This window comes from Carassius gibelio, chromosome B15 (assembly GCF_023724105.1).
Source record: "Carassius gibelio isolate Cgi1373 ecotype wild population from Czech Republic chromosome B15, carGib1.2-hapl.c, whole genome shotgun sequence".
NCBI lineage: Eukaryota > Metazoa > Chordata > Actinopteri > Cypriniformes > Cyprinidae > Carassius > Carassius gibelio.
Genome location: NC_068410.1, coordinates 10088744 through 10104959, shown reverse-complemented (window position 1 = coordinate 10104959; position 16216 = coordinate 10088744). Strand labels below are relative to the sequence as shown.

The 16216-nt window shown below is 34.6% G+C and overlaps 2 protein-coding genes across 3 annotated transcripts; both read right to left on the bottom strand.

Moving 5' to 3' along the window:
• Positions 1-462: 462 nt before the first annotated feature.
• Positions 463-10561, bottom strand: samsn1a (SAM domain, SH3 domain and nuclear localisation signals 1a). 2 transcript variants are annotated; one of them, XM_052577202.1, is made up of 16 exons: positions 10436-10561; positions 9455-9598; positions 9073-9119; positions 8880-8917; positions 8484-8567; positions 7368-7459; positions 7174-7236; positions 6631-6733; positions 6216-6502; positions 4308-4388; positions 3802-3930; positions 2855-2963; positions 2617-2774; positions 2291-2509; positions 1362-1512; positions 463-866 (listed from the first exon to the last, which is right to left on the bottom strand). In XM_052577202.1, the coding sequence occupies exons 1-16, from the start codon at positions 10457-10459 to the stop codon at positions 763-765; spliced, it is 1833 nt and encodes a 610-aa protein (XP_052433162.1). In that variant the 5' UTR covers positions 10460-10561; the 3' UTR covers positions 463-762. The 2 variants fall into 2 exon arrangements, with proteins under 2 accessions (XP_052433162.1, XP_052433163.1); XM_052577203.1 differs by having other exon boundaries at positions 2617-2768.
• Positions 10562-13098: 2537 nt separating this feature from the next.
• On the bottom strand, positions 13099-14474 carry ly6d (lymphocyte antigen 6 family member D). The gene is made up of 3 exons (XM_052577284.1): positions 14311-14474; positions 13896-13991; positions 13099-13416 (listed from the first exon to the last, which is right to left on the bottom strand). Exons 1-3 carry the CDS (start codon positions 14393-14395, stop codon positions 13334-13336), a joined length of 264 nt encoding a protein of 87 aa, XP_052433244.1. The 5' UTR covers positions 14396-14474; the 3' UTR covers positions 13099-13333.
• Between the last annotated feature and the right edge of the window lie 1742 nt (positions 14475-16216).

Here is a 16216-nt window from a genome sequence, read left to right as displayed (position 1 = left end):
TATATATATATATATATATATATAAAATATTGGCAAACGTTATGTAGTAGTTTTAATTATTGTTAATAAATAAAAATATTTTTCCACTCTATAATCATATGCATCTGTTCTAAGTTTCTTCCCTCACCACCTTTATTTCCTGCAACAAGACCTTAGTTGATAATAAATATGTATGAATTGATAATAAATATGAATTAAAACGTATATGTATATGTTGATCAGTGACGGGAGTTGTATATTAAGTATTAATTCAGTCAAAGGATGGAAACTGGAAAGTGCTTTGAAACTAAACCTCCGTATCAGTCATTGCACGTGACTAGTCATCTGGAAACTCATCCCACCAAACACTCACCAAAACCAAAAAGTTATTTTGAGAAACAGATGGAAAGTTGATAGCATAAATGTTAGCAGTAGAAGCAATGTGTATTTGAAACACAGTCAAATGAGTAAGTAAAAGAACGCTTCAGAATAAATAACATTTTTTAATAATATTATATACAATTCAGCCATCATAAACATTTGTAAAAGCTGAAAAAATTCCTCACAGACAAGTATATTGCCAAGAAAGTTCAAATGACATCTACATTAACAGAAATACTGTAGGTTACATCAACGCTGAACAAAGAATGTCTAAATAAAAAACACAAGTACATCTAGATGAAAGACGAGCACAAAAAAGAAAAAATCTTAACAGTATATTAAACAGTTCTGTTCAGTTCTGTGTCTGTTTGTAGCTTTCAGGAGCGATACATTGGATGATTCTCAGCTGTCAGGACACTCTGCAGGAATAAAACAACCTGAGTCTCTGAGACAGTCATTATCTTCGTCTTCCTCCTCATTGCCCTTCATCACTCCCTCTTCGTCTTCTGTAAAAGCCAAGGCAAAGACAGGTTAAATCTCTCATACAAACTCCTGCTCTTTAATTTAATCTCTGCGGAACAAATCAGGTTTGCATTTGCACATAAACCCAAATGAAATTAATGTTAATTAAATGACAGTATGTCTTCCTGGTTATTATCCCTCACTCATATCAGCCAGAGCAGCTCAGCCATGTGCCACCTGCTCACACAGTGAGCCCACATCCAATTAATCCTGATCTGTATTTACAGGAAAAGGCCGTTCCTGACTGCACAGAGCGTTATAGATTAAATTTAAATAGATAAGGTTGTGACTTTTAGTAACACTGGACTCACTGTCTGACTGATATTTCATCAAAACACAAACATAGACAATGCAAAGATTGCGGTATCTGTGTCCTTCCTGAGGCTTGCTGACATAAAGTTTCCTGAGATGGACACAGAGAAAACCAAAATATAGTTTTGCCCAAAGCTGTCAATCAAACTGCTTGTATTGATACTCACTGCTTGTTACATAGAGGCAGTCTGATGCAGCCAGCAACTTGCGTCTGTGTTCTGGATCAGTCACATTCAACTCAATCAAATGCCTCTCTTTCAGATGTTTGAGATCATCTACTGTCTGGTAGCCATTGATGAGTAATGAAGATGCATATTCCTGTTACAAATGAGATTTTCAACATTAAAATGTGCAATACAGCTATCAACTATCCAGGCAAAGACAAATTTATGGACATATATAATGCAAATTTTAGGGAAATTATCTTGCAGTTTCGCTAAATCATGTCGACTAGTGTGGATGTGAACAGGTGCTTTCAATTAATTCTCTAGGGAACTTTCCTTATGGGATTGATATGTAATAACAATGGGGGAGAATGTCAAAGTAACCAGATGACAAATCTGGCCAATGACAAATCTGGCAGTATAATTTATATAGTATTATAGCATAATTTTTTGAATTGGCTTTTATTTTTATATTCATTTTATTTTTGTTGTAAGTATGTTTTTAATTGTTTTATTCATTTTTATTAAACATGAATTATAAAGCTATTATTATTTATATTATTTTATTAATATATTTATATATTATCATATATTGCTATTATATAATTAGCATTGTTATATTAATATTTTTTTATTCTTTAATTTTTTACTTTCTAGTTTACAAGGCAGCGTTTCTATCAAAAAAAAAAAAAAGTTTTTTCATCTATTTTAGTACTTAAACGTAAAATTATTTATTTCAGTTAATTTACAAGGCAACATTTCTAGAAAAAATGTTTTTAAGTTTTCCATCTAATATTTAGATTTTATGTTACTTCAGTTTTTTTTTTGAGTTACAGATAATTGTTTGTAATAGTTTTTATTTTAGTTAACAATTAAAACACTGGTGGCAGCCAATCAGTGTGACGTGTGTCCTGTCCTGTCTGTGGTTATACCTCTAAATGAAGTCTCTCTAATAGCTCCAGGAGTGTATTCGGTCGTGGCTTCTTGCATACTTTCACAGGTCTTATTTTTGGTGCCTCCTCCTCTTCTTGCTTCTCTTTCTCAGGCAGAACATCCACATAAATAAACTTGAAATTTCCCACTTTATTATTAAGCAAGCCAGTCCATATGCCCATAGGTGGTTTACTTATGATGCTGATGATGTCTCCCACCTGAAAAAGATGACCAACACCATTAACTTACTATTGGCAGTTAATCTTTCTCCTTTAAAATTGTGCTGATTAATTAAACTGGAAAAAAATCACAATATTTATTTCACCTTCAGTTTTAGTGAGTCTGTATCATATGGACTGGGGACAAAGTCTGTATGTACTTTAGCTCGCCCGCAGAACTGTCCCGTGTAGGGCACTTCCTCCTCCAGTTTCAGGCTGTCTCTGTTACTGGATACATCTGAATTGCTAGCCACACCACCTGAGCCAATAAATATAACAACAAAAAGAGTATGATTAAAATGTCAAATCTCTTTCCACATCAGTCGTTTGTGTGTAGATGCTTACTGGATGAGCTCTGTCCACTGTAGAGGCTTTCTAATGAGTTGCTGGTTTGGTCTGAGCTCTGCTTCTCTGCTGGACACCCATTCTCTGTTTCTCCCTCAGTGTCATCACCCTGTGCCAAACAAAATATCAGTCTTGATATTCGTATGAACTAATCTACAGATTAAGTGATAGGGAGAACTGTTTGGTTGGTTGGTTTTAGAGGTTGGTTTTGTGGGTCATAATTTCTGGGTCATAAGGTATACAATCAGAAAAAAAGGTAGAAAACGGTCACTGGAGCAGTGCCCTTTAAAAGGGCATTAATATGCTCATTTTAGGTACTAATATGTAAGGTACTAATATATAACTTTAAGGACCTTAGGGTATGGCTTTGTATTTTAAGTATTTTCTGAGAGTGTACTTTAATACTTCATCAGTCAGAACAGAAGTTAAAAAACAATTCAAATGTCCCCTGATCTTTTGACATATAAGTGGTCATTGTGTTATAAAAAAACATCCTCTAAGTTTCAGAAACTTTCTTGTTAATGAAAAAATCTTGATAACATTATAAGTGGACCTCAGAGATGACTACAAAATAAAAAACAATGGCAGTTCATGATGACTTTAAAATATAGAAATGTTATATATATATATATATATATATATATTGATATAGACATTCTTTTATATCAATTTATAGCTGCTTTAAATCCTACATTATATGGTCACTATTGCTGCATATATATCTGAATACATATTTTTTGTTTTTATATATATGAATTTTTTTTATGGTAAAACAACCAACAAAGTGAATAACACAGCCCCTACTATTTAGACATATATTTCATTTTCCTTTAAACGTGCCAAACAACCCCTGTACAATCCGATGAACTGCTGATTTTTGGGTAATTAAGAACTTCGTTGCTTAATCAGTGCCAGTAATCAAATGAGGAACTCGCATTGTGACTCACCATGTCCTCAGAGCAGGATTTGACGTGTTTCTTGGCCATCCGTTTGCGCATAGTCATCGATATGGCTTTCATCTTTTGTCCCAAACTTCCTTGTTTCTCGCAGTGTTCTGCTGTTGGATCACTCTCTGCCTGTTTTATACACGCATTAATATTTAATATTTAATATTTTGATAATCCTTTTTTGTGTGTGTCTGTATATATATATATATATATATATATATATATATATATATATATATATATATATATATATATATATATATATATATATATATATATATATATATATATATATATATATATATATATATATATATATATATATATATATATATATATATATATATATATATATATACGCTATTGTTATTAAAGTAGGCGGATAGTTTTTCGTTTAAGAGGCAGTGAAAAATATTTTATGAAGAAACATAGTGTAACAAACATAAACATAATGGTGAATAAACTCTCAGATTTATAAATGTCTTGTTCGTGCAAATGTATCTTACCTCAACTGCTCCATTTTCCTCAAGTCTGGAAGGGGAGTGTTGATTTCTGAATGTGTCAAATCTTCCAAAACTGGTGGATCGCTGTGTTAGGTAAATAAAATCAACCACTTTTATAAAGGATAAAACAGCAAGGCACATGCAGCATGTACATTACTTTGCATAAAAAAAGTCATTATAGTGTCCATGTCATCAAGTTATAGAGCACTTCAATTTGACAAAAACACTGTATGATTCATAATCTGCTCAAAACCTCTTAGCTCTTCCACAGTAAAATGCAGATAATTATCTAAATTTAAAATGTAATCTCAATCAAATAGCAAACTGAAGTATCCTTAGAGCCATTATCATGAATTTGACCTTGACAAAGCTTTTCATACTAATGTCAGCTTTCTTGGTCCATTTTCAAATGTCGGATCTATTGGGATATGGCATAACTGCATGATATTAAAGCCTAATACAACTACTCAAATAAAACCTTCAGATTATTACCTAAAATCTTAAAATACATTACTAATTCCTACCTTTGGTTTAAGACTTTTTGGTTTGTCTGATACATTTGAAGCAGCCCTTTGGAGCATCGCCTTGATGTGTGTGTTCAGTTTGTCCTTAAAATGAAAGTCTAACCTGAAACTAGTGGTTTAACTTCTCAGCTCCACAAGTGAAAGATTGCAATGTCTCAGCAGAACAACCGATTACAAGAACTTCCTTAAATCACACAGGATGTGAGCCAATGCGCACTCTGTCATTTATCAAGGCATCAGTTCTACAGGGGAAAAACACTAAATGCTTGAGTCTGCATTTTGTGGTTCACCACTTCACAGTCATTTCGAGTAACACAAATACATAAGTCGGACTCTGTGGCACACACTCACACACACAAAAAGAATTTCCATAGAGGTGCTTTTTACATAATTAAACTAAAGGATGTTTTTTACATAATTGAACTAAAGAACCTAAAATAAAGGATTGCAACATTTTATGAAGGCCCTCAGATTGTAGAATAGATGCAGGAATCTGTGCTTCCAATGTTTTTATATATATAACTTTATGATCGATGTTCATAATTTCACATTAAAACTATAAACATACTCAAGAGAAAGCTTATTAATCAAAATTCCTTTTGTCCTTTGCCCAAGTTGCAAAATCTGGTCTCTGTATGGGGAAGTAGCTCCACTGCACGCAAGGAAGTGGACACATGCTTTTGAAACACTTCCTGTCTTATTTCACAACTTTCAGAAAGGATTTTTCTTGCAAAACTGCACAAAAATGAATTCTGTCTGACAGCTGTCTTATGTACAGTACTTTGCACATGCAAAGTGTATTAGTCATGGGCTCTTTTTATGTCAAGAATTAAAATCCATGGCATGTACTGACCACTAGTGCTCATGAAAACCCTACAGACAATAACAGCCTAATCCAGATGTGTGCAGTCGGCCATAGCAAAATCCAAATCCAGGATTACAGCATTATAACCTATTTCTTTAAACACTACAAGCCTTTGAAAACAAACAGTCCTTCCTAAATTGTCATGAGAGCTTTACTTTATTTGAGAGTGATGCAGTGTAGTAGTTCACTCCTACTCGCCCTAAAGTGTGTAAAAATATAACTGGTTGGCATGACAGGACAATCTTCGAAAGTCTTATATTGTAATAATAACATGCATTCAGTACTTGAAAGGAGGTTAATATAACACATGAGTTTATAACACATGAAATAAGAAGCTTGGATAATTTACATATTTATCACATATTCATGCTTTGCAAAGAATAATGTGAAATAATTGTTTCTTGAGCAAGTAATGGCTGGTGAAAATGTAAAACTGAAATATACTTCTTCCCACATGGCATAAGACTATAATGATAGTAATAATAAAATGTTAAGTAATAGTATACACTGAAAATGACTTACACAGACATCCACACTGGCGCTAGAACGCAAAACTCCTTTGGGGAAGGAGTCTCTCTTCGAGTTTCGAATGTTGTTTTTATCTTCTTGATTTGGAGTTGTGGATGCAGTCCAGTCCCAGATGTGGACTTGATATTCATTGCAGGGAGGTAGACAGGTGTTGTTGGCTGGCATCCAGTTCAAGGCTGTTTCAGTGGGGTTACTCCAGCGATGTCTGGCAGGTGCTGTCTCCGTGACCCTTGACCCCCAAGCAGTGTCACACGTCATTCCTTTGGCACCTGTGATGTGAGCTTTAGAAGACACAGATAAAAAAAGATCAATATATGTCACTAACATCCTGAACAGCTTTTGATAAAAAAACAAAAACAAACTCAAAACAAGTAACTGCTGTAGCATCAGATTTAATCGGTTTATTTACATGTTGTTTCTTGTGTTGGAGTTCCTCTTTTACTGCTTTTCCTCTCCACTTTTTTCATCCGTGTCCCTCTTAGCTGTGTCATGTCTGCATGTGCTGTCTCAGGCTGTCAACAGAGTAGACATAATAATACAATAACATTGTTAAGTATACCTACATACATCATATTAAATAAAATAATAAAATAATTGTTATAAATAATTACATACAATTCTAATATATAGGAACATTAATATATAAAACATAATTAGTATTATACACCCTTATTTTGCTGGTGATATCGATAACTCTCAAGAGTGAGTCCATTGACGGAGTACTACACTGGTGAACACATAACAGATTTAGCAGTCTCGACTGACTCGAATGTCATGTGGGCAAAGGGATTACATGGGCAGGACGTGCCCCTCACCCAACCATCTGTATAGACACAATCAACCACGATACCCTGTATAGGGAGAACTGTTGTTCCAGCCCCTGTGTAATAAATGACGATCACTTACATTCCAGCTGGCACAAAGCACCTGGGAGGACAGGGCTTGAACTCACCATGTAATTCTGTTTGCTTCTTAGCTGATCTTGGTTTGGATTACATCCCTCATAACAGACAATCTACCAATGAAAGAATGAACATTTTTAATAGAAAAGGTAATGAAAATAAATAAATATGCCACAAATATGTTCTATGTTATAACTTTAATTATACCAACATAACTCAGTTAGACATGTCGTGTGTTTCCGACCTGGACAGGAATCTCTTGCTGTATGTTTCTTGAAATGGTCTTTCTGTCTGCCATTGTCTGGCTTTCAGCCCTTCTTATAGCTCTTACCATATCTGAAATTTAAGCACATTTAATCGAATTATTAGGCAATTAGCAACCAAGTCACTATATAAAATGCTTGCTTTTTTAAAAGTTTTTATTTTATTAAGACATCACAGAATCTCTGGTAGACAAACAGAAATTGTAGACCAAAGTGGAGCTCAAAATAGTACATTCCGTATAAGAAAACATATGTGGTTTTGCACCGTTTCCTGTTTTGCTTCTTCACGTATTTTGACGAGAGGAAATACCACACGGCAGGTGATTTTACTCTGCTTAGTCAAAGAAATGTGGCACATCCATACAGACAGGTTCAACAGCATTATTACCTTAAAATAAATGTGCACCACCATTTGAAATTTAGATTAGAGTAAGCTTATAATCTTTTCATTATCTTTTAAAAATAACAGTGATTAAAATATTTGAACATCGTCTTTTTATCAAAAGCTCTAAGCTAAACTACATTTAACATTAGCTGATATTGATGACTTTGTTAGAATGCATAGTTGACACTGAAATTGACATGTCCTATGTTGTGACATACTACAGTATACACCATCTAAAACATTGAGCAATTATTTCATAAGTATTATGCATCTTTTATAAACCTAAAATAATAATAATAATAATTGAGAGATTACATTTAATATTTTTACTTTCAAAACTACTGTATCACACCACAGGGCCATTTAATAAGTAAAATGATGTTTGAAATTGGTGAGAATAAAATGTTCACTTCTCCCCTATATATTAAGAAGTCCTTCGAAAGTCCTTCACAGTTGTAAGAAGCTGAAGGCTAGGGCTCTATTTACAATTAAGACCCTGCTGTTTCTTAATTAATCCCACACAGGACAGGCAAGTGCTTTAAGTGAGCTGATGACTGCACAACACTGTCCATTCACTGTCAGTGGGATTTGACACAGTCAGAATCTTATAGGCCATCTGACTGGCCAATAGTAAGTGATGTTGCTTAGCTGTGTGTGTCTTGGAAATGAAATCTAGTCGGGATTAACCTACAAATCCTCAGACCGGTTTTACCTTCATTCTGATTCTTCCTCAGGAGGACTAAATCTTCTTGCATTTTGGCAGTGGGCCAGACAGAATTAGTGCAGACGGTATTATCTGCAGGAGGGAAATCAAGCCATTAGGGGTTTGTTCATTTAAGGTTCACTAATGTTGCATGCTTTTACTTTTTCACTCTGTGAAATCTCATTTAAAGGCAAGAAAATGTAGAAAATCTGGTTTGTCCTTTCATTCATGCTCATAATGATCTGATACACAATGTACCTTTCTTTTTCATTATCTATTTACTGGTCGGCTGCCAGTCAAGGTAGTTGAGCATTAAAGCATAACAAGGGTGTACTATTGCAGCTTAGTCATGTGATGCAGAAAGTTTAGGAAAATTTATAAAATATCTCTCAAATTATTACGTACCTAAAGCTTCATTTTCAGAAACAGATTTTGGTAGTGAACTGAAAGAAGATGCAAGGAAACATTTAAAGAGGGTACATTTGGCATTTTCTGTCTGTGTGAAAACCTCAAGGGCTCTTTCACTTTTGCTTTGACAAGAAGTTCAACATTTTTCTCTTTCTCTTCTCTTCTGACTAAAAATACAGATTGAACTCACCTTTGCTTCTTATTTCTAGTGTTGTCTGACTTGACCTGTGAGATTTCCTGTAAACACATACAGTATGAGGCACTTTTGATCATATATTCTAGAAACTTTCACATGCAGAGTCGTCTGTTGTTGTGTATATTTATTTGAAAGTGTGAAATTATGGGAAGTGTGATCTCAAGATTTTGAATGCCTGTCAGTTCAGGTTTCTCTCTCATAGGAAGGCCTCAATATATTTCCATATGATTACAGCACAATCTATTAGCAGCAGCTTTAATTTAATGGAAGCTCATCATGTCCACAGCAGTTAAAGCGTGTGTCCAGATGGCCGATACATTTCCCATGACAGTGCAGTATATGGATTCAAAATTCCAGCAGCCATTTCTATAGTTACCATGGAGATAGGACGCCCCGCACTTCTCCATTTGGTGGCATCATCTGAGAGAACAGCTGGGCTGCAGGACCTGCTGGGGATGGTGTACACCTGAGCCTCACAGGACTCCTGCACGGCCTCGTACAGGCTGTCCATAGAGCCCTCCTACAAAACAACATCACGTCGGTCAAATATCCCTGTTTTTTTACCTTGTATAAAATGAAGTGTTGCATTTTAAACCAGGCATTTTAAACAGGCATATAGTATAATAATAAAATAATTAATAATAAACATTAAAACAATTGTTGATATACAGTGTCATACGCAAGTGCATTCAAAATTAACTTTCTAAATTATGGGTGTGACAGTGGAGCATTTAGCTTAATTTAAGCTTCTTGACTTTACCTTTGGTAGAAACTAAGTTCACAGTATTTTTGTCTAAAACAAAAATCGGTCAGAAATCAAACAATTAATGTAGTACAACCACCGATCCACTAGGGGTGGATCACAGACCACCTGTTTAAGACCCTGATTTATTAGTGTTTGCAGTGCATTTCAGTGCAAAAGATGACACAAATAACCAGAAGCATTAGTTTGCTTACAGAAGATCAGACCAGCGTGAATTCAGTGAAGCGAGGCCACCATTAATCATAAACTGCACGAGAAACTCAGTCCAGTCTACTCGTTTCACCTATGTGTTTTGTTTTTATAAACTAAAAAAAAAAAAAAAAAAATCATAATTGATTTAAATTAAAATATTGTGAAGGTAAGATAAATAAAATGTATCTTTAATGCAAGGGCTACACATGTAAGCCATAATCAACCAATAACTTGACTTCTTACCCAAAAGAAAGCATAAAAAACGGCCCTCGTGAGCAGCTAAAGCTTGGTTCCTGATCTTCATGCACTGTCACATGCTGCCTTCACATCCTCCAGCAGGCCACGTTTCATACACACACTGTCAGTCTACAAATCACAGAGCCGAAAAGGTGAATCACTTACCAGAGAAAAGCAGAAGAGATTCATTCTGGAAAGTATGGTTTCTTTCCAATGCCCACAGCACAGGATGAACAATGGGACGAGTCAGAGGCAGACAGAGAGCTGAGTGCTTAGTGTTCCAGGCTGCCTACTGCTCACAGATTAATACTGAATGACATCCTTCCTCTAATCCAATAGATGTGGAGGACCATTACCACTCCAGGCAGCCCCTCAATCACCGCTGAGCTTGTTAATGCTGATGTTGTTTACTTACTAGTGAACTGGGTGGACAGCTTTTGTTTGCACTATGAGATTTTTGCATGCAGCACTTACTCCAAGACAACTAAAACTATATATATGTTAATACGTTTTTTATAGTATTGTTTTTTAAATATTTTATTTAGCCATATTTTCTCTAAACAGCTATTTTAATTACATTAAATTGAAACTGAAAACAAACAAGTTGTATAGGAACAACACCTGCAGTCTCTTATTTCATGTTACTGACAGAGAAATATACTTGAATATGGCAGTGAGAAATATTTAATTAACCAAGCACCATGTTCTGACTCCATCCACAGGGAAAGGGAAATGAAGGTGACATTAAAGCACATCCCTTAGGAGAATTCATGATTCAAGTACCTTCAAAAAGCTTGACTGCAGTGTGAAACACATTAGAAAACCTACAATACACTTCATGTGGAACCATCTGAACTAACTTTAGCTCAAAAATGTTATTTAATATGACTGAATCATCCTGTAAGGTTACGCCATCGAAAGAACTGTAAAGCTAAGGCCACACAGAAATTTCCCCTTAAGTGCAGTTTCGCTTTTCTACATTCTACTCAAGGAGTGTGGAATGACATTTTGTAATAAGAACTTTATTCACTTATGCAAAGCTTTTTTTTCTTCTATTCTCAACTAGAGGAAATATGCCCTGCTGAGGATGCACTGTCTTGGCATATGACACTACCTGCTAGCACAGCTAGTGTTTCTTAGCCAAAGTGCATGTGATGTCTTGTCAACAGTCCTTAAGTCGCTTATATCTGCAATTGTCTTGAAATAGACCCAGAGGATTATGGTGCACAACGCAGCGTTTCAGACCTCAGGACAGAAGGTGAATCTGCTTCAAGAATGTCTAAGCTGGTGCAGAAAATGGGTCAGTATGAAACCAAGGTGTTCATGGTTTCTCTCTGACTGTGCACGCAGATGAATGTGAAGGTCGTCAGACATTTGATTTGCTTCAGTGATAATCTGCTTGTTTAGATTTTTGGAAGTTTGCCCAATTATGCAATCTGTTCATTTCTTTTATGTTGCAATGAAAAGGGCAGTTTGAGGTGATGGCTGGTCTGGCACTAGCACAACTAATGCACTCAAATAATTAATGTGCCCTTGTGAATTTAATGATAAGTTCTGCATGTTTACGAATGCATATTCTGAAGTATAGCAGATTCCATTGTAAAGTCAACAAGAAATCAAAATGAAGACTATTTAATTTCTTAATGCACATTCCTGGTCTTATTATGCATAAACCATTGTGCAATCCATTAGTGTTGTTATTTCAAATTAATATATGGAATTGTTGCAATTGCAATCTTTATTATATGTATAAAATGTATCTTCCTCTTAAATGACTTTCCTTTATGCGGACCTCATTTATTGCCAAATAGGTATTTAGGTATCTTTTTAACAATTTTTGGTGGGTAACACCCACTTTTCACTGTCCAATCTGCTTGCAATAGATACATTTAAGCCTCTCCCAACATTCTTCCTAATTTAGTGTCAAATTACACTCAAATTGTGGAACTAAAATGGGTTGCAAACTGGAATTCACTTTGACCGTGGCCAATCCAAGATGACAAGGCCTTTTTCTACAACCTCAGCTCAGTTAAAGTTTAATCCATCACTGTTATGTGTCCTGTTCCCCCTCTTTTCTTCCTCTTTCTTGACAAATCTGGGAAATCTCGCTCTCCCTTAATCAGCGAAAGAGCTTAGATTCTCAGAAACGACAGCTCATTCACTCGCTCATTTCTTAAAACTTGTAAATTGACAAAAATGCCATGTCAATTCAACACACCGAGGCTTCCAGCTCTTAATCTTTTGCTGTCCATTAAAGAACATGACAAGATAAATTGCTGTGCCGTTCGCTGTGTGAAAGAGGGTGCACAGGTTCCCAGCTGGTTATTTTCAAAGGAAGAAAATCCTCAATCTCTTTAATAACAAACCCCGCAGTCATGGAAACAGAAATAAAGACGGGAGGATTAATTCAAATCTGACCCATATTTCCTTGTTTGAATTAACATTATTAGAAGCAGCCCAAATTTTTGTGTAAAGGTATTTTTAAAATAATGTGTATATGTATAAAAGACTGCAAAGTAAAAAAAAATTATAACTACAGCATTATTATGCATAATAAAATTTAAACAACAGTTATCTGTGCAAAAGTGCAAAAGAAAAAAGTTAACCTTGTTTGGAAATTTTAAATCACCTTTGATCAACATTCGATATGCATTTTTTTTTTTTTTTTTTTTGCATTTTGTCAAGAGAGATTAATGCTTGGACTGCATGTTTAGCTTCCAGTCTTTTCATCTGTTAAAAGCAGCAGTTAATCCAGACGCACATGGCATCATAAAATCTCTCCTGGATGACCTACATTCATCTGATACTGAACACACACATACACTGCATTTTACTGAGCAAAGTTTATTTAATTCATAAATCAAATCATACAGAGCTGGGACAGAAACCAAGCTTATTAGACATTGTTTTAAGCAGGGCTATGTAAAGCAAACCATGTTGATTCAAATGGGAAAAAGGAATTAGAAAAATGAAACACCTAGAGTAACCCAGGGATTTTTTTTTGTGCTACGCTATTACAATGAACTATAGTGACTGATCCGATGACTGGGTGATGTTGAGAGATCAGTCACATAGATCAGAAGTGCAGCAGTAGATGTTCACTCCAGGAACACAGAACTCCTCACATGTCCGGCTGAACACAGTGGCTACGGTTTAGGACATAAAGAGAAAACAGCTCAATATCTAAACTTCTACAATACAGACCTTTAATAAAAAAATGACATTCTCCTTTTTTTTTAAACCAACAAGGGGTAATAAATATGAATCTGTTACTAAGGTTATTTTTGTTAACAAAAACTAAAATTAAAAACCAGAATTTCATTACTTAGAATAAAATATACATAAACTAATGTATATAAAATATTTTATAAAACATATTTTATTTACGGTAGTTAACAAGGCAACATTTCTCACTTTTGAGTTTACGTTGAAGAGCTAAAATGACAATTAAATAAACGAAAACTATGTAGACGTAAAATATTAAAAAATGCAAAAAAAAAAGTACAAAATAGATTCAAATTAAAAATATAAACAAAAGGTAGTTTAACATCATACAAAAATGTCATTGAAGGTTAATGACTATTGAAAATTGAGTAAATAAATTATTTTAATATTAATTGCTTACCTGTTGAAATTGTTTTGCAGAAGTTGCTTGAAGCTGGGCATTGAGTTGGGGTCTTGCAGTCCCCATCCACACAGGTGTAGCATGTCAGCGAGTGCACTATTACATATTAGACAGATAGATAGCAATGATCAAAGTATCTGCACTTCATCAGAACATTTTGAAAAACTTTAAACTACATTCCACAGCATAATATTTGACAATTTACTACATTTCATAAAAACATATTCTTTCATCTGAGATATAGCAATGTCCGGTTCATTAACAAATCTTTCATTTGAATTTATTATTTTCAATTAATCAGTTGAACCAATTCACAGAATTTTTATGATTCAGTAAGCTCTGACCCATTTTGAGCAAGAAGATAAAGGATGGATGAATGGTTAGATAGATGGAAAGAGAAAAGCTTTTGTCTTACCTGAAGCACTGCAGAGAAGCACCACAATAAGAGCACACACTAGCGTCTTCATGATGGAAGCTGGTCTGCTCATGCGAAGGAACATATTCTTTTATATACCTCGGTTACACCTTTTACTGAAAATACATTCTTCCTAAAGTATATCAGTAATGCTGCATGACAGGTTTCATGTAACTAGATGCAGTATAGATCTCAGCTTAGTTACTGGACAAGGAAGTAAAAATAATTTTCTTAGCTTAATGTCCTTAGCTTGTGCATTGTTTAAGCCTAGATGTAAGATCTGAAAAACTTATATGAAGTTTGTAACTCCACTATGTCTTTTCCTAATCTTTCACTTATTTTTTCTTAATCTTTTCAGTTATTTGCCCATCATTTTTCTGATTTCTCTAACTCTGATAAGTTGGCTATTTTTATATTGACATCACAATCTATTTTCCAGATACTCCCACAATGCATTATATCCATAGGAAGGACATATTCCCCAAATATCATAATGATTGTACTTCTATTTTATAATATATTTCTTTAATAGTTAAAACCATAAACCACACTATTACTATGAGATGGGCATCTAAAGTGCAGTGCTCTTAAATTCAAATTCCTCCTGCATTACTAAGCCTGTCAGGTACCATAGAAAACATCCAATTAATCTGTACACCAACAATCCTCTGGTGTTCCACTGGGATCCGTACTTGGACCACTTCTCATTCTATACTAAATCACGCAGTTATTTCATAACCTCTCATGGCCTCTTACCTCTTATTAAAAATGCAAATCTCATCTCAAAGTTAAAATTACAGGCCAGCTGGCAAAATGATCTCTAATAGCAAGCATCTCAGGGCCGTGAAGCCAAGTGAATTCAATGCTTATTAGAGCTGGGGCACGGACAGGCCTTATGGGTAATCGGTCTAAAGATTAGCATTTTATTGGTTTTAGGCTCTGACATTTCCATAGAAGTTTGAGACTAGTTATTGCTTTGAGGAGAGATATTAGGGGACTTTCAATGTTCAGCTCTCAAGACCAAGGTTAAATTGCCAAAATATTATGGATATTTTCCTCTTGAGAATCCAATATATCAGACAAATAAAAGCTTTACATAACATTGCCACCAAGATGTTAAATTAACAGCTTTGTTGAAAGAAGTACAAATGGTCAATTATCATTCTGATATCACTGCAGATGAGGCATCTGAGAAAAGGTTTTTCGGTAAATGCTGTTAACATGTTGACGTAAACACAAGAGACACAGACAGCAGGGGGCAACAAAGATCAGAAATGATTAGATGGCAATTATTCTTCAAATAGCCTTCATAAAGAAAAAGATAGATAATAACAACACTGGAACATATATGGTTAGCATTTAGTATTTTATTAAAATGTACGTTATTTATACATGTATCATTGCATATAAGCAGTAAAATTCATGAAGTGCACTTAAAAAATAAGAGATGTTTTAATAAATCAAGAATGCTGTCTGAAACTACTTTAGTTTAATATACAAACTTAGCATATTATATGGAAATAATTAATAATACTTATTAATTAGAGCTTTGGAAAAAGAACATTAGCATTCCTCAGCCTAAACATCCATCTATCGGTCTCTTTCTTTAGTCATCCATCTATTTATTCATAAATCACTCAGCCATAGCCTACATCTATCGATCCATTAATTCATTTTTTAATAAAAGCAATTTATTGGAAAGCTTACAGTTCTTTAGTATACCACTCAACGAAATGAAATCTTGGGCTTCTAATGTAATTTTTCGATGCATTAAATGAATTACTAAAAGTTCCCTTTAGTAAGCAATTGATTCCTGTGTAAATAATCACTGTTTTTAGGATTCTAAGCCTCTAAGCATAAAGGTGACAGTGCTCACAACTAGTGATTTAGGGTTTCCAGTTCATAC